The sequence below is a fragment of the Dendrobates tinctorius genome, unplaced genomic scaffold (genome assembly GCF_039654945.1).
Source record: "Dendrobates tinctorius isolate UK_male_01 unplaced genomic scaffold, ASM3965494v1 ptg000162l, whole genome shotgun sequence".
Lineage (NCBI taxonomy): Eukaryota > Metazoa > Chordata > Amphibia > Anura > Dendrobatidae > Dendrobates > Dendrobates tinctorius.
In genome coordinates, this window is record NW_027361829.1 from 29717966 (window position 1) to 29737194 (window position 19229).

Below are 19229 nucleotides of genomic sequence, written 5' to 3' on the forward strand. Positions count from 1 at the left end.
TCTTCAGTAGAGATGAGCGACTTAGCCTCCGGGAGAGTCGAGTCGGGTTTCGGACCATCCGAATATACCAAAAGTCGAGTTGAACAAAATCGGCCGACTATCGTCAAAAGTCGGAGTTCCGACCGAAACCCGACCCCAATGCAAGTCAATGGGGAATAAAAATCGGCAGTGAGTGGAGGACAGTAAACAGACCTACAGTGCCCATTTCAATGGCAACGACATCAATTCTTATTACTTAAGCTTGTCAACCTTAATTTACTTTATAATAATAGTAACGCATTGAAAACTGGGGGGATATTTGGCTAAAGTTGAGGGGGGGTACAGCCCAGTTAGGGAGGTGGAAAAACTGGCATACTGTATGTTGAGATGTAGGCTGGACATTCAGCAGCTGCAAATGGAGGAATTGGAGAAGTCGGAGGAAGAGGAGGACAAAGCGAGCCATTTTGCTGGCAACCTATGTGTCATCAGGGGAAGGTGGTACAAAATCCTTTGAAACCCAGGCATGGTTCATTTTAATGAAGGTGAGATCACCTACATTTTGGGTCAACAGCCGGGGCCTTCTTTCTGTCAGGATTGATCCAGCAGCAATAAAGACTTTCTGATAGCACACTACCAGCAGGGAAAGCGAGCTCCTGTAAGGCATATTGTGCCAATTCAGGCCAGGAGTCCAGTTTACAGGTCCAGTAGTCAAAGGGGAATGAAATGTGAGGGAGAACATCGATAGTGGAAGAGAGGTAATTTTGAACCATAGTTGACAACTGCTGTCTCCTGTCTGTTGCAATCGATTCAGTATTACCAGTCGCGTGAGCGGTACTCGAGAAATTAGTCCACAACATGGTCATGAAACCTCTGTCTCCAACGCCACTTCGGCTGTGGGCAACACGAACACCTCTTCCATGTTGCCCAGTACGGCTCATGGTAGAACCTGCAGTGCTGCTGTGTGCTGGGATTGCCTCTAACAAACGGTTTACCAGAGTTGCTTGTTTGTTCGCCAATAGGTTCTCCTGTGGCATAATGTTCTGTAACTTGCCTTTATAGCATGGATTGAGGATGCTGGCCAATCAGTAGTCGTCATCCTTCATAATTTTGGCAATTCCGTGGGTCCCTTTTTAGGATCCGCAAGAGATAATCACACATGTGGGCCAATGTTCCAGGTGTCAATGATGCACTGCCAGTGGTGGGTGGGGGAGCACTTTCAGCCAAATCCACATCCCTCCAGTCACGCACAAACCCTGTACCTGACCTTGGCAAGCCAACATTTTCTCTTGCCCCCTGAGAAGCATCCTCCTCCCCAAAATAATCATCCCCCTCATCATCTTCCTCCTCTTCCTCTTCTTCCTCCACCTCGTCCAGGACAGTTCCCTGAGCTGACAATGCCTGACTGTCATTAAGGATTCACTCCTCCTCCTCCGCTGCAGATGCCTGATCCTTAATGTGCGTCAAAGTTTGCATGAGCAGACGCATAAGTGGGAGCTCATGCTTATGATGGCGTCATCTGCGCTTACCAGCCGTGTGCATTCCTCAAAACACTGAAGGACTTTACAGAGGTCTTTCAGCTTTGACCACTGCACACCTGACAACTCCATGTCTGCCCTCAAACTGCCTGCCCGTGTATCCTCCCACAAATGCATTACAGCCTGCCTCTGTTCGCACAGCCTCTCAACCATATGCATGGTGGCGTTCCACCTTGTTTCAACGTCTATGATTAGGCGGTGCTTGGGGAGGTGGAGTGATCGCTGCAGCCTCTGCATACGACTGGAGTTTATGGGCGAGTGACAGATGTGCGAGCAAAGTCTTCGCTCCTTATGGAGCAGGGCTGGTAACTCCGGATAATTATTTATGAAGCACTGCACCAAGTCAGGCAAGGTATGTGTCTGAGTTTTGCCCGGGCTATGGCCGCCACAAAATTACGTCCATTATCACTGACTACCTAGCCTGGCTCAAGATGTAGACTGCCCAGTCATGACTCAGTTTCTTGCTGCAAGTAGTCGGCCAGTACCTCCGCAGTGTGTCTGTTGTCGCCCAAAGACATCATCTTTAAAACAGCCTGCTGACACTTACCACTAGCTGTTTGACAGTGGGACACCTCATGTGCAACACTGGCAGCTGTAGATGGAGTGCTCGTGTGACTGCGCTCTGTCAACAATCTTTCGCTTCTGGAGGAGGAGGAGGGTCGAACGCCTACAGCCAACTGTTGCCTATGCTGCGGGCTAGGCAGGACTGTCCCACCGCCGCTGTCCCCTGTGGAGCCTGCATCCACTACATTCACCCAGTGCACAGTGATGGACACGTAATGGCCCTGGCCATGCCTACTGGCCCATGCATCTGTTGTGAGGTGCACCTTTCCACTCACTGATTGTTTGAGTGCATGGACAATGTGGTCTTTCACATGCAGGTGGAGGGCAGGGATGGCTTTTCTAGAAAAGAATTGCCGGCTGGATAGGTCATAGCGTGGGACAGCGTAGGCAATGAGCTCTCGGAACGCTGCGCTTTCAACCAAATGGAAGGGCATCATCTCTAATGAGATCAGTTTGGCAATGTAGGCGTTCAAAGCCAGTGTACGCGGATGAGTACTTTCTTGTCCTACTCAGAGTCTCTGCTAGGGTGAGCTGGACTTGAGAGCTGGATATGTTGGAACTAGTGGTGGACATGGCGGACTGAGAGGGGGTTGGTGATAGTGATGGTGGTGGTGCTGGTGGTGATGGCCTAGATCAGTGTTTCTCAACTCCAGTCCTCAAGACCCACTAACAAATCATGTTTTCAGGATTTCCCTAGTATTGCACAGGTGATGCTGTTAATGCTTGAGCAGGTGATGAAATTATCACCTGTGCAATACTAAGGAAATCCTGAAAACTTGACCTATTGTCTTGACCTAGTGTCTTGAGGATATTGTGATTCCCTGACTGCTTTGGCCTTGCGACTACACCTCAACATTTCTTGCTGCTGGTGTGCTAACCGGTGGGCTTACAGTGGGGGAAGCAATGAAGCATTGCTGGCTACCTTCAGTCGGAGCAGGTGCATGTGTGCTACCTGAGGTTTTGTAGTCCATCCACGCTTGCAAGTGCATGGTGTTTACATGTCTAAGCATGCAATTGGTATTCAAATTAAAGAGATTTTTTCCTCGGCTAAAGGTCCTTCTGCACTTTTTACAGATAACCTTTGCCTCATCAATAGGATTTTGGTCAAAAAAGTGCCACACTGCACTGTTCCTACTATGGGAAAAATTTTCAGGGCTTGCACTCTGTGCTAATTTGACCGTCTTGCCAAGCTGTCCTGCAACTCTTTTTGTTTTTTTAACATGTTTTTGGACTGCTAAGGGCCTGCCAGATAACCGCAGCTGTGATGTCGATGCCTGCTGCGGATCCTCCTTCTCTTCTGAGCTATTGCCAGTGGCACCCTCTTCCCCCAATGGATGCTAATCCGGGTCAACAACTGGGTCATCCATCACCTCCTCTTCAATTTCATCTGCACCTTCCTCTGTGTCACCGTGTAAGGTGGTATAGTATGCGAGAAGGGGCACCTGAGTTTCATCAGGGTCAGAATCTGGCTCAGTAGACTGCGAGGGCAATGCAGTGCTCTGGTGAATGTACCAGTAGAATCATATAGCACTGGCTGTGCATCAGTGCACTCCATGTCATATTCATCTTGGACTGGGAAATTCAGGATTTCACTTGATAACTTAGGCATGGTATGTGAAAAGAGCTCCAGGGAGTAATCTGAAGTGTGGCCTGCCGCATCCTTCACTTTTGGTGGGGGTGAAGGACACAAGGGAAGGTGTTGTTCCTGACCAGGAGCCTGCACTGATGACTCAGTGCTTGCAGTTTTTGAAACTCAAGAAGAGGAGGAAATAGAGCTGGAGGCTGTTTCGGCAATGTAAGCCAAAAGCTGTTCCTGATGTTCCGGCTTTAAAAGCGGTTTACCTACTCTCAGAAAAGGGAGCCTTCCAGGCTTTCTGGAGCCAGACGATGACACAGGCTCAACACCTCCTGCCTTAGTTGCTATTGTGCTATTGTGAAATTTAATTCTCCGTATTTATTTCCGGAGTCACACACAGACGCTCTCTCAGTATAGATTTCAACGTAATACAAACAGCAGACATACGGTACTGTATGAGGAGCGTACAGCTGTATAAGGTGTAGGAGAAAATTTAAATCTCTGTATTTATTTCCGGAGTCACACACAGATAGTCACCATATATTTGTCCGTGATACCAGCCCCGGTACACGGTAGTGTGTGAGGAGCGTACAGCTCTATACGGTGTGGGAAAAAATGATCGGTTGGTAACTGTGCAGAAAAAAAGAATAAAAGTATTAGTGTTGTGTAAAAAGCAGTCTGCACAGCAGTGTACACAGCAATACAGCTATCAGGCAGCTTAATAACCAGCACTGCTGCACACAAGAAAATCCTCCCCTGTCACTGCAAACTAACTGTACAGCACAATTGCTATCAGCACAAGCACATAAGAACTTCTTACATCTTTACAGCCCTAACTCTCTCCCTACTGATAAACAGCAACCTCTCCCTACTGTTAAGATCGGCAGAAGTAAAATGGAGGTCGGCGGTCAGGGCTTTTTTAGACACTATGACGCCCCCCCAAAGCCAGCCAATCACTGCAATGCTCTTCTCTACGATGGTGGTGGACGCTGCACATGTCATCTCGCTGCCCACAGTGTACGTCCTTGCTCATTGGCTGAAAAAAAGGCTCCTGCAAGCACTCTGGGAAATCTGACTTTGGCGCTCGTTTTGCCGACCGCATGGCTGACTTCACGCTATGGTCGGGTTTTGGTCTGCGAAACCCGACTTTGGCATAAGTCGGCGACTTATGAATCTGGCCGACCTGTTTTGCTCAACTCTAATCTCCAGTAATAAAACACCTCACATGGGAAAGCTGTTTTTCTATTGAAAGTTGCTAATGGACAGGTCTGGTCACATGCTCCTTCATGACCAGCCATTTTATGGACAGAAGTGCTGTTCAGTGAATATATGGGTGTTATATCTCATTGTATGCCTCTACATCACAGCTTTCTATAAGTGGTATCTGTCTAATATCCTCCTGATTTATACCTGTGATGTAAAGCCTAAACATGATGTGAGCAAAGCCTAAACATGATGTGCATAAAACCTAAAAAAACCTAAGCATATGGAAAAGATGCACCTAAAATTAAAGCTGCTCAGAAAACCCCTTCTTAATTACTGAGTTAGGCCCATCTTGGACATCCTGATATTTCCAGTATTGTAAAAACCAGTACCGGTGCTATACATGCCCATGTAAAAATGTGCTATTCGAGTATCTGTGTGTACCATACGTGTGACCCGTACTGAAATAGAATGCAGAATAGAAATGACCGATGTTTAGGTGTTAGATGTGGAAAGTTAGAGAATATATAGATAGGTTTGTGCAGGACACCGGTACCCTTACCCAAACACGGACTTTTAACAGGATGTCCGGTTTACTGTTTGGGTTCGGATGCCTAATAAAGTTTGTTTAAATGCTGCAGCTCAGGCAATCAACAAGCTTTTAGGCTTTGAGTAGTTCCGGAGACATCCCAGACATGCCAAGTATTGGCATGGCTGTGATTGGCCAGAGTATCACGTGACCTGACCTGTATAAATGCCGGATCACGAGTGCCACACCATTCTGCTCTGATTAATGTAGGGACAGGATGCTGATGGAGTGAGGGACAGAATTATAATGCGCATTCTGCACATGTCTCAGTGGGCATACTGTGCCAAAAAGCTGCTGTATGTACTCTGCACCCATGTTTGTGAGAGTACTGTGCCAAAAAGTTGCTGTATGTGTAAGCAGGTGCATGAATGCAGTGACGGAGGGATTGCAGAGCAATGCAGTATAACAATATTGTTTCTTTTCAAAAAGAAGAATAAAAGTAATCTCACAGGATGTTAATAAACAATGAATAAGTATCAAGGGAGGAAAGGATTAACGCGAAAGTCTTAGATTTAAGCGGCACTTATCGTGATCTTCTCAGGTCCTCATCCAGATCCAGTCTGATGGGGGTGGTACTACCAACAATGGTCACGTGTAGTCCTCAGATGCCATTAAGAAAGCACAGTTCAACTTCTGGCGGCAACAGGCTGTCACCGGTTCTGCCCACTGACCACCTAGTCCACAAGTCTGTGCAGCCAAAGTGAAGAGAGCTGCAGAGATCCCAGTATCAAACGTGGACTTATGCTAGCTGTCCAGCAGAGGGGACCGCAACTTAATGTCATGTAGCCGACTCACATTCCCCTGCACAAGCGCGGTCTTACCCTTATCCGAGAAAATGGCGCTTTCCACCCTCAAAGCCCCACTGGATTTCCCAGGAGATCTCGGCTGCAATACGTTGCAGTGCTGCTGCGCTGGGTGCGGAGCGTGCTGCTCACCCTGCTGCATTCTCCCTGATAGCGGGAAACTGCCTGCTTTCAGCTCTGTTTCCTGTATAAACACGCCCCCCTATTCCTGGGTCATGGGGCCTGTCCGGTCCCCTATTCCTTCTCCCGGGCAACATGGGATGCAGTCTCAACTGTTCCGGACCTGGCTCAATACAGGTACCCACAGCCCGGTCTTTCTCCTTACACTCCCCCTCACTTTTAGGTCGCCATACCACGGGTGAGAGTTCCTTCAGCAGATGTTGACACTCATCCATTTATCGAACAATTCACTGCCAAATAAACTGGTCTTGTTCATAACTAGTGGGAGGTATACCAGATGTTGTCTGCACAGTATGGCGTAGTTCTGGTTCAGTGGTAGAAGACGGGAGCACGCCTGGGTGAAATGGAGCAGCCATCTTTGCAGTTTCAGGCTGACATACTTCTCTTGGACTGATGGGCAGCGGACTATCCAAATCTGAGAACGAGGCCAGTGGTTCTTCCTCATCACAGTCGAAAATCGTGGGACTGATTGTTTCGGTGGTGCCTGGCACTCTCTCCTCTTCCTCAGGATCCTGTGACAGGCAAGGATGCAACATGCTACAGTGAACTACTCAGGTAGGCGCCCCCTCTTCTCTCTTGGGTTGAACTTCATACACGGGCCCATTGGATCTAACTTGATGTTTCACTCGATACGGAGCCTTTTCCTATCAATATTCTAATTTGCCCCGAGTTCGCTTGTCTCGAACTAACGCTCAATCTCCAGCCTTAAGAGCTGTCCCTCGCATGGGTGCCGCTTCATGATGTCGAGTTCCTGGAACTTACTGTAGTTTGAAGAGTCTGCAGCCAATGTCGATGTTCGCGGACCCAGGAAGACACCCCTGTCCATGGGCAGTCTTCTTCTGGATCCAATTCCAGCTCTGTAATCTTCTGTCCTTTTCGCCCAAACAGTAGGGTATTTGGAGTGTATCCAGTTGTACTGTGCACTCGATTGTTGTGCACCCAGACCAATTCAGCCACCTACTCAGGCCATCGTACTTTCTGATCTTCTAATGTTTTCAACCTCTGAAGTAGTGTCTGGTTGAAGCATTCACAGGCTCCATTCCCTTGAGGATGTAGGGTGTCATCCTGGACTTCTCAATCTGGTACAGCCGATGTAACTTCTCCATCACTCAACCTTGAAAATAAGTGACTTGGTCGGAATGAATTCTCTTTGGGCAACTATACATCCAGATGAAGTCTCGGCAGAAAGCCTGAGCGGCTGACTCAGCAGTCTGATCCCGAGTTGGAGTTACCACAGCGAACTTGATAAGGTGGTCAGTCATCCCCAGACAATGTTCATACCTGAGATGAGCTGGACCCACTTTCAAATAGTCGATCATCAATAACTCCAAGGGGGCAGAAGTCACAAAGGTCTGGGTGGGGGCTTTCTGCTCCAGAGGTTTAGCCAGTTTATAGCCCCGACATTGCTGACAGGCCTCTTCAACTGCAGTCTTCAATCGGGGGTGATATACCAACTTCTGTAACCACTGGAACATCTTCTCCAGGCCAAAGTGAGCTCTTCTCTCATGAGCCTCCGTAGCCACTGCATGGATCAACTTCTCTGGAAGCACCACTTGCCAGGTGATCCCCAACTCTCGTACCAACTGCACTTTTCTATACAGCAAGACATCCTCTAATTGGAGCCTCTCCCACTGCCTGAGGATCTGCAGAGTCCCCGGGGACAGAGCATCTCTTTCACTCCAGCTGGGGAGTCGCTTCAAGGCCATCCAGTGTCTCAGTTGGGCAAGTTACCAATCTTCCTGTTGGAAGCACCCAGTCATCCCAAGGTCGTCCCAGCACTTGCTCTCCAAACTCCTCTCAGATCTGTCGCTACATCGCCGCCAATGACCTGGCAAGGTCCTGAAATCCAGGATTCTCTTCTGCCTTCAACTCTTCATCTTGGTTGCGTCCAAGTCATTTATGGGTCACTCTTGCCAGAGCATCAGCATGCATGCTCTCAGCTCGTGCCCGATATGCGATCTTGTATTGATACTTCGCCATGCAGGCCATCCATCTTTGCTCCAAGTCCCCCAGTTTCACATTTTCCTGGATTAAATGGGCCTGACCAATCACTCATATATGGAGACATATGGACACATACTCTTCTACTATGTTTTTGATACTGCCATACTCATGGATTTGATCCTTTGAGCTTATGTTTTGTGGTCAGCTTCTCTTGCTACTGAGCTACAGAAGACACACCTTTTCTCTGGGTGTTTGTGCTCTGTTTTCTGGCTGCAGTCTATCTAGCTTAATAGGTGTTTTCAATTGTCCACCTATACCTTTTTTATTGTGTAACCTTTTAATAAGGAGTGCAACCTATTATTAAAGCTGCCTCCTGCTAATACGGGCCATATCAGATTGTGGTGCTGGATGTTACAACATGATGAGTAAGGTTTTATAGATTTCTATCATGCTAACCCTCCCTTTCGAGGTGGTGCCGGTGCCCCGGCTGCATTGGCGACTCCATCCTTCTTTGCCTTGTGCTTCCACTGAATCCCGCAGTCAGGTGAAGATTTTTTAAGTAGTGTTTCTACCAGTGTGTGCTTGTTTTCGAATCATGCTTTAGTGATGGAAGTAAAGCTGGCACATTGTATTTGTGGTGCCCCTGAGGGTTCAGTCGCCAGAGAGGTACTGCACCTCAACCAGAGGTGTGGTATCCCACTTTCCAGGTAAGGTGGGGGCACCTAACATTACTCTAACACTTGCACCCAACACACACCTTAAAGCAGCAGGGCACCCTGGATGGACCCCAAGGGAGGAGGATCCCAACCCTGACAGGTAGTAAAGGATGTTGGGAGGTGGGTGGAGCTAGAGGGTTCAGAGCGGGAGAATACAGTGAGAATTAGGGCAATCTTCCTGTAGGGGAAGAAGTGGAAAGATGTGTGTAGACAGTCTTCCCAAAGGGGAAGAAGGGAACAGACATGTGTGGAGCAGCTCCAGGTCTGGAGGAGCTGCTGGAAGGGACAGAGACAGAAGGAAGCTCCCTGCAGTGGGAAAGGATCCTAGAGGCACAGAGCAGTGACCATACTGCCCATGGGGCTTGATCCATGCTGACGGACATCAGGTGGAGGGATCTGGTCGGAGAGGGGTATCGGTCCCCTAGCCTATTGGAGTGAACAACGGACTCAGCTATAAAGCCAAAGGTTGAGGCACCTTTAGGGACCTTAGCTACAAACCACAGTTATGTTCTCCAGAAAGGCAGCCATAAGGGAGCAAGGAAACACAGAGAGTATGCTATCTGACAAGGTCCGCGGCTGCTGGCCTGGGACACTGACTGTGAGGTGTTGGGAAGGAAGAGGAGTAGAAAAGCCAGCACAGTGAGACGGCCAGGAAAGGCACATACTGAAGGGAGTGCTGGAAACGTGCTCTCCATCCGCTTGGGAATTGACTGAGCCCCTCACCTGAAGGACGCAGCACCAAGCGGGCATCTGTGTGCACCAGAACTGTGAGTAAAGCTTTGGAACAGCACCGAGCTGTGTCCTCTGAATTCTTTCTGCAGCACCCATTCAGCTCTGCTACATCTACTACCATCATCAAACACAACATCTCTAATTCCAAACATTGCCCTGGGACAACAGTTCTGCCTGTGGAGAACTATTCCAACTCTGCTGCATCACACCATCCATCCCAGAGGATCTGAACTGCAGCTCCGGTCACCACTGACCAGAAACAACAGGTGGCATCTTGAACACGTGTTACAAACTCTTTATTTATCCCCTGTAAATAATTCCCCTTTTACTGGACGCCCAGGCCACGGACCGTGTCACCGCTGCTGTGACACTGCCCTTTTAAGAAGTGTCCGGAACCGAGCAACCCCACGGCCCTGGCAAGGCGCTCCATATTTGTAGCGGTTATGCAGCAAGGTGGACACACAGTAATTAGCACCTGTAATAATCTTTGCAACTCGGCAGACATTATTCAGGCACAGCAGCATGTATGGTTAATGTGTGCCAGGTTGCCCAGAGGCAATGACAACCTGTCCTCAGTGAGAGGTGTATCATCTGTATCATCTGTATCATCTGCATCCTTTGTATCCCCATCCACAATTCAGTGATGCCTGTGAGATGCTTTGAGCTGTTCCTCATCTTACACCTCTTCCTTATCCTCAAATCTGTCCCCTGGCTGGACATTTGTGCACCTGGCCACTGTTGGTACACGTAAGAGCAGGTTGCAGGATGCAGTGATGGACAAGAGACAGAGCAAGGGTTAACAATTTTACTTAACACAGGGATATTCAAAGCAGGGAGGTAACCATTTAAATGGGGGAAATAAGCATTTTAGAAGTAAAGGATATACAATGGATACAAGAGAACCAATCATTTGGTTAGGATTACCTTTTCCAGTCAGTCGGGTCTCAGGTTGTGGGGTTGCAAGACAAGCGCTGGCATCAACAACGCCTGACGCGGGGTTGGTCTGGTGGGGTCCTGCAGATAATGTTGATCCGTCTTCCGGCCGGCAGCGGTTAGTTTCTGATATCTTCAGCTGAGCTCCTAGTCCATATACGGGAGTGGTGGAGAGGATACGGGTTGCAGCACTGCTTGTTGGGCCTAACGTGGCTTAATCCACCTCTACCTGTTCTGCCATCACAATTCTTCCAGCGGTACTTGGGCCTATGAAATTACACAGACCATCATGTTTCCTGCTTGACCAGAGGAAGGTGTTTCATTTGGGCACGTAGTAGGCACAGATCGACCACGGCCTCTCTCTCCCTGCAGCAGCTATACCAGCAGGAGGGCCATGTCCTCTATTTGATGCTCTCTCATTGTTTTAACCAAGGAAAGTGCAGGGTGTTACACAGCCTATATACAGAGAAAAAGTGGCCAGGAGATACAGTGGGGGAAATAAGTATTTGATCCCTTGCTGAATTTGTAAGTTTGCTCACTGTTAAAACACGAACAGTACATAGAACTTGTTAATAATCTCAAGGCAGCTGGGACCACACTCACCAAGAAAACCATTTGTAACACATTACGCCGTAAAAGTTTAAATTCTTGCAGTGCCCACAAAGTCTCACTGCTCAAGAAGGCACATGTTCAGGCTCATCTGAAGTTTGCCAATGAACACCTAGATGATTCTGAGAGTGATTGGGAGAAGGTGTTGTGGTCAGATGAGACAAACATTGAGCTCTTTGACATTAACTCAACATGCTGTGTTTGGAGCAAGAGAAATGCTACCTATGACCCAAAGAACATCATCCCCACTGTCAAGCATGGAAGTGAAAACATGTTTTGGAGGTGTTTCTCTGCTAAGGGCAAAATACTGCTTCACCGCACCAATGGGAAAATGGATGTAGCCATGTACCGTAAAATCCTGAGGAACAACCTCCTTCCTTTCCCCAGGACATTAAAAATGGGCCGTGGCTGGGTCTTCCAGCAAGACAATGACCCAATACATACAGCCAAGGAAACAAAGGAGTGGCTTAAAAAGAAGCACATTTAGTCATGGAGTGGCCTAGCCAGTCTCCAGATGTTAATCCCATAGAAAACTTATGGAGGGAGTTGAAGCTCCGAGTTGCCAAGCAATAACCTCAAAATCTTAATGATTTAGAGATGATCTGCAAATAGGAGAGGACCAAAATTCCTCCTGACATGTGCGCTAACCTTATCATCAGCTACAAAAAACGTCTGACTGCTGTGCTTGCCAAGAAGGGTTTTGCCACCAAGTAATAAGACTTGTTTGCCAGAGGGATCAAATACTTTTTTCTCACTGCAAAATGCAAATAAATTTATTCAATTTATACAATGTGATTTTCTAAATTTTATTTTTGATATTTTATCTCTCAATGTTAAAATTAACCAGCGATTAAAATTACAGATTGTTCATGTCTTTGTCAGTGGGCAAACTTACAAAATCAGCAAGGGATCAAATAATTATTTCCCTCACTGTAATTACGCTGCCTGTTTTCATAGTACCCCCCAAAAAAATCAATAAAAAAACAGTGTTGGCTATCTCCTCCTCCTACGCTTCTTACACCAACACCATAACCTTTTCCTCAACCTCCTTTTCCATTTTGACCTCCGCCTTCTGGTTTAAGTTTATAATTTTTTTTATTTTTGTCATTTTAATTCATTTCCCTATCTGTATTTGTTTGTAGGGCAATTGTCCTACTTTTACCCCCATTTAGCTTTGTTTCGCAGCCCTCTATCCCTGACTATGACCATTTTAAAGCAATGATGATCAGGTCCCTATTGACTTCTACTGGGTTCAGGTTCATGGTCAAGATACCAAACCAAACTTTCCCCTCTGTTTCGGACAAACACGGCAAACCCGAACATCACAGGTTTTCTCATTTCTAAAAGAAACATGTCAGTGAGATATATAATCAAGGCTTTCTGTGCGGTTTTCTGTAATTGTATTTAGCAAAGAATAAATAAATTAAAAAAATTAAAAAAATGATGTGGGGTCCTCCTTATTTGTAATAACCAGCTAAGTGAAAACAGACAGCTGTGGGCTGGTCTTATTAGTGTGGGAAGGGGCCAATGTCCATACACTTTCCCAGCCTATTAATGTCAGCTCACAGCTGCCTGCTTATCCTTAATTTTGGTTATTACAAAGGGGGGAACCCAAGTCATTTTTTTTTAGGGTCCCCCTATTTTTAACAACCAGCAAAGTCTAAGCAGGCAGCTTCGAGCTGATATTAACAGGCTGGGAAAGGCCATGAATATTTGCCCCTTCCTAGTCTAATATCTTCTCATTTGCCCTGGTGTGGTGGCAATCAGGGTAATGGTTTTGGGGTTGATGCTAGCTGTGGAATTTTTGCTGACATCAAGCCCAGAGGTTATTAATGGAGGTGTCTACTAAACACCACCATTACTAACCATGCAGTCAATAGAAATAAAAACACACACAGAGAAAAGTCCTTTAATTGTAATATCACTCCCTGACAAATTCCCTCTGAGAAAGTTCTTACACTGTGAGCAGTGACGTTAGTAAGGTTACCACAACTCATATCTGTCGGATCACACAGAGGTTACCATGAGAACCACTGGCTGTGACCTGCAGTAATCTTTATGATATCACTGCTGTTCACTTCCACTGGTTCTCACGCTTTTCTCAGTCTGTTCAGGTGGCCACGGTGAGTGGTCACATTACTGATGTAGCAGAGTCAGAGATTGTCATGGGATATGGATCTAGATTACAAAAAATCTGGGGGGTTGTTTTTTGGGAATAAATGGGTAAAAGGGTTGTCTGGATTTTTTATTTAAAATAAAGGTCTTTTCAGTGTGTGTATTTTATCTTTTTTACCTACTGGATTTGTAATGGGGGTGTCTGACTGACATTTCTCCATTACTAACCACAGGGCTTGATGGCAGCTGTGATTTTTGACAAATCACAGCTGTCATCAAACCCATATATTACCCCAACTGCCACCACACTAGGACAATAGGGATGAGCCAGGTAAAGTGATGATGGTGTAGTCAGCACTCGGTGCCAGGGAAAAGTGCTAACTGTACTGCGTTTCCAAGCTGCCAGAGCTTTTTATTCGAGTACGTGTCACACAAATGTCACCCCCATGTCATCTGTTCATCATGAGTGAGTGTGCCATGCCTTTCCTCCATGCTGCTGTAATAATGTGCAGGAGAGATATATGTCACCACGGAGCAGGTGGACCAATAGTAAAAGGGCAGGTTTATTTACAGGGAATTATACTGGTAAAACAGACAGTATATAAGTGAATATGATGGGAACAGGTTATATCAACAATAGAGAGGCATATACGGTATGCAAAAAGTCTAAAAGTTATTTTCCTATAAGACAAACTTATCAGTCCTCAGGCATCTTGATTGCAGGGATCACTCTTGTCCAATGTTGGCACAGAGGCACCAGCAGAGCTTGCTGTCCTCTGTCTCCTGGGCCCTTAATGTAGTCCAGCTGGGGTATGAGGGGTTAATGCAGGAGCCAAAGGGACCTGAGACTGATGATATTCCCCTTTTTTTCTGTCTTTTTTTTTCTGTGTCTTTGTTTCGTCCTTCTCTCTGCTTTGGCAGCGGTATTCTCCCACCGAGGTCAGGGGCTCTGCCTTAACATAACAGTCACCGCCACCCTGTACGTAACACAGTCTCTCTGTACAGGTCACTGTCCCGTTACTGAATGCCCCTTGGTCACAGGGGAGCATCTCAGCAGTTAACCCGGTCTCTCTGCGGGGAAACGTCTGGTCGAGGTACACCGTCTCTCTGTGGGGCGGCGTCTTATCAAGGAGGGGAGTCAGCACCCTTCCTGACAGTGCAGTACCAGGCTTCACGTACTCACTGACCATCGCCTGTGCCCGCGGTCTCTCTGACTCCAGCGGCTGTACCCGTGTACTCTCCCCTCCTGCGTCAGCATCCTCTCCTCTCAGGTCTCTGCGCGATGCTCTGAGGAAAGCGTGTGCAGCTTTCCCGCTCCCAGTCCTCCCCTCTTCCTGTTCCTGGCTTCAGTGCCATCTCCTAAAGTTCCCTCTGGGGAACCTAACGCCCTGCTCAATGGTTCCGGGCACGGAGCTGGGAAGGCAACTCCCCCTCGACTCCTTCAGTGCTTCACCCCCTTACAAAAAAAGGACTTGCATAACAATCAGCAGTTGCTATTCAGCTGCTTCACTCATGCTTTCTTTGGACAAACCTCAGACATCTGTAAGGATAGGGTTACATGGCTGTCTTCTCTCCATCCTTGAAAAATAGTCTGATTATGATAATTGGACTCTGATCAGAGTTTGATCAGAGTGTCATCAGAGTGGAATCCGATATTCTCTGAGGAGGAGAGGAAACAAAAGTTCCTCCACCTTCTCCATTATGTCAGTCCATGAAAAAAATCAAAGCACACTTGGATGACATTGAATGATAATTTTTTTCAAAGACCTATAGACTTGAATGGGCAAGAGTGCATTCTTGGAAGCAAATTGTGCACTCTGCAATTTTTTTTTCCTTGCTCAAAGGAAAAACTTGAATATGTGCACAGCCCCATATAATGATATGGGATTTGAGTGCTGTCCGTCAAAACCACGGAGAGCACTCATCCGATTTAAAGGGAAACTGTCACCTATTTTATGGCATATAAGATGCTGCCACCGCCATCTGGGGCATATCTACAGCATTCTGTAATGTAACCTGAAAGAGAAGAAAAACGAGGTATATTATACTAACCAAGGGGCAGTTTTGGTCCGGTCTGGGTCCGATGGGTGTCGCAGTCCGCTCCAGTGCTTCCCATCTTCTAGTGATGACGTCCTCTTCTTTGCTTCCCTTCGTGGCTCAGGCGCACTGCTCTGTTGAGGGCAGAGCAGAGTACTGCAGTGTGTAGGCACTGGGAAAGGTCAGAGAGGTCCGGCGCCTGCAGACTGCAGTACTCTGCTCTGCCCTCAACAGGGCACAGCAGTGCGCCTGCACTGGAGCCGCAATGGGAAGCAAAGATGAGGACGTCATCGCTAGAAGATGGGAGGACCTGGACGGCAACACCCATCGGACCTGGACCGGACTCGGACCGCCCCTGGGTTAGTATAATATAACTCGTTTTTCTTCTCTTTCAGGTTACATCAGGGGCTTATCTACAGCATTACAGAATGCTGTAGATAAGCCCCTGATGGCAGTGGCTGCATCTTATATACAAAAAATAGGTGACAGATTCTCTTTAAATGGTCATCTGCATGAGGCCTAAAGGTGGGAATCCTACAGTCCATTAGCAACTGCTCATTGGTTGCAGAGCTCACTTTCATAGCAATGTCACACAAACCAAGGGGGACTCGGCACCAATATCCTGGAACGCTACCAGTATGGGAGATGGAGTATCTGTTTTTTTCTTTCCACTTGGGAATATATGTGTTATCCAGGTAACATCCCCTTTAAGATATATTGACATTGTTATTCTTAGTATGTTGTACTGGCATAAAGTAGCTAAGGCAGTTCAACCATGATTTTGATTTCCCATTTGGAAGAATACAGACTTCAAACGATAACATTGTAAAGATTTGCCTGAAAGCTGTTATATGCAAGGCCTCATTCAGACTTCAGTGACTTCTTTCATCCAAAGTCATGCACCACTTTTTTATCAGTGTGTCAGTTTTCACAAACAGTGATTTTTTCATGTGCCTGAAAACAAAAAGTTTCTTATACTTTACAATGGACATCACGCGCAGACTCCACAGTGATGGATAATTTTGATCCATGACTGAGATCACAAAGAGTCTCCATAAACTTTTTTGTGTACACACTGTTGGCTAAAAACGTGGACATGTAAATACTTCCATAGACTATACTGTAATGGGTATGCAATCTGTCTATCTATTGAAAACCACAGACAGAACACACATGAAAGGAACATTTAAGTGAGACCTAAACGTACAATCACACAGGATTTTGATATTACATCTTTAGGAACAGACAAATAGAATCAATGTAAAAAATGGATTCATTATATAACTGATGCAAAGAGCAGCACAGATGCCCATTTAAAATGGTTTAGAAAGGTTCTGCATAATCTTCTGTTCTAAAATCAGACACATATAATGAAACCCTGACAGACCCCATAATAATTAAAATGAAAAAAAAAGACAGTCTAAAACAAACCTACGCATAATATAAATGTCATATATAATCAGTCGGACTGGGATGCCAAGGGCCCACCAGTAACAATGACTTTGGAGGTCCATTTGCATACAGATATTACGCAACCCTCATTCACATATTTACCTATATATAATAAACTGGGTAGTTTGATTAATGAATAATGAGATGCTACTTTTTTCTGTGCAGAATCAATTGAATTATGCCAAGTACTGCTCTTACAGTGGGGTTGGGGACCCAGATCTGCACAGGGGCCCCACCGGGGGATTCCCCTGTTACCCTATGGGCCAGTCTGAGCCTGTATATAATTGTACCATTGATAATGTACAGCAGTAATAATGTCAAGGAGTACTGACTCAGTAGATATCAGAAATAAAAAAAAAAATTGGTATTATACTGCCACCAAGTGGACATTGTGTAGTATGACAGAAATAGCTTAGCTGTTAGCTAAACAAAGTTAAATCATATGTAATAAAAAGCTAATGACTAATTAGTTATTCTAATGATGTCTATGATCGCATAATACAAGTTTAAATTTCTTATAATATTCTTTCATATTGAAAATAATGCCCTTTTTGCCCAGTTATCTAATCATTCACACAGCTATCTTAGTCTTACTATATAACTCTATATTTGTAAGAAATGCAATGTTTGTCTTATATTTTACAGTAATGACTAGAGCAAACAGCTGCCAATCCGACAGTAGTGGATTTCAAGAAGAACCTTCGGAGCCTTTACCTTTACAGGTAAATTCATGAAAATCAGGATTGGTATTTGCAAAGCCTAAAGATAGTCTTCTTGCCCAAACTTCTTTCATAACTTGTAAGGGCATAGCCATATTTTGATTGCAAACCAGCTAGCCATCAGATGATTGCTGCAGGCCACCGATATCCCCTATAAATCTGCTGCTATCCCCTGGGCAGGCTGCCAATAGCCATACATTTGTGGAAATAGTATGGTTCCCATTCAAAAGCATAGGTGACCTTATAACTGTTGATCCATTGAGTACTGCAGAAGAACAAGTACTGTGATGGTTCTCAACTAAGCCTCATAGACTGAGATCATGAATGTTCACCTTCTCCCTCAGTAAAACATCCACATCTCCTAATAGCAAATACAGCAAGCTGTTTTACAATCCAGTTGTGCCACCAAGGCTGCATTCACACATCCCTGTCTATTTTTACATAAATTTAGTGCTGCATCCATTTAAAAAAATGAAGGAGGCAAACTATCTGAACTTTCTGTAGCCAATGATTCAAAAAAGTGGAGCAGTTAAAGGATGAAACACGGATAGAACGTTGAAGAAAGATGTGTGTCTTCCATTTTTTATCTGTTTTCTACGGATCCTCAAACTTTAATGGCAAATTCTAATTTGCAAAAGGAAAAAAAGATTTTCCTACTGTTGAAAAAAATGCCAGTTTCTTCTAAAGAATAGGACAAGCTATGGATTTCATGGACCAGGCACACAGATCTGTTTTTAAAAGTGTGTATGGATCAAAGAAACTCTTAAAAACGGACAGCATGCAGACGTGTACAACGGATGTCCAAATTTAGCCTAAAATTTGATTTACTTACTTGCTGAACATGGACATTAAAATGAGCACAAATTGAAAGTGCTCTCAGCTGTTATACATTTTTTACTTTTGAGAAAACGTTACATACATTTATTCCTATCCCAATTTCCAAAACAGAAACATGGAAACAGACTCGACTGAGAAGTTGGGTGACAAGTCACTGACCAAAAGCCTCACTCCTGATAGGGCCCATATGGTCCCTTTCTATCTACAGCAGATAGTAGAGTTTATTCCATACTGGTTGGACTCAGAGCGTTAATGGGAACCTGCCAGCTTTTGAGTGTTGCCGAAACCACAGACAGTATGAATCAGTTCTATTATTGCAGTCATGTACGTGTATTTAAAAATCTTTCAGTGTTTCAGAGAAAACTAACTTCAATGAGAAGACTAATCACTGGGGCGAGTCTTCCCATGTATAAGGAAGGAGACCTCTATCAATCAAGCAGAGACAGCTTCAGGATCTAGTCTTCTCATTCATCTCATTCCTTGCTCCCTGTTTAAATTTTTTATTTTACTGAAATGCTTGATTGGTTCCCTTTATAAAAGTTTTTCCACCTCAGTATACTGCATTCTCACAAAAAGATGATTATTGTGTCATAAATCATAAAGAGCTCATAAGATGCATGTCGGACCTAAGGGTTTTCAAACATCTTGGACAATTTTTCAACTGGCTAATTGTCATGTCTGCTGTATAATTTAGAATAAACTAGCT

General features: G+C 45.5%; 1 protein-coding gene across 3 annotated transcripts in view; it reads left to right on the forward strand.

The window, feature by feature from the left end:
* Nucleotides 1-19229, forward strand: part of ITPRID1 (ITPR interacting domain containing 1) — a 440936-nt gene that overhangs the window by 369148 nt on the left and 52559 nt on the right. For all 3 annotated transcript variants that reach the window (XM_073549929.1, XM_073549928.1, XM_073549930.1), the window contains exon 9: nt 17613-17689. In XM_073549929.1, the coding sequence (XP_073406030.1) occupies nt 17613-17689 (77 nt within the window). The remainder of the gene's footprint in view (nt 1-17612; nt 17690-19229) is intronic.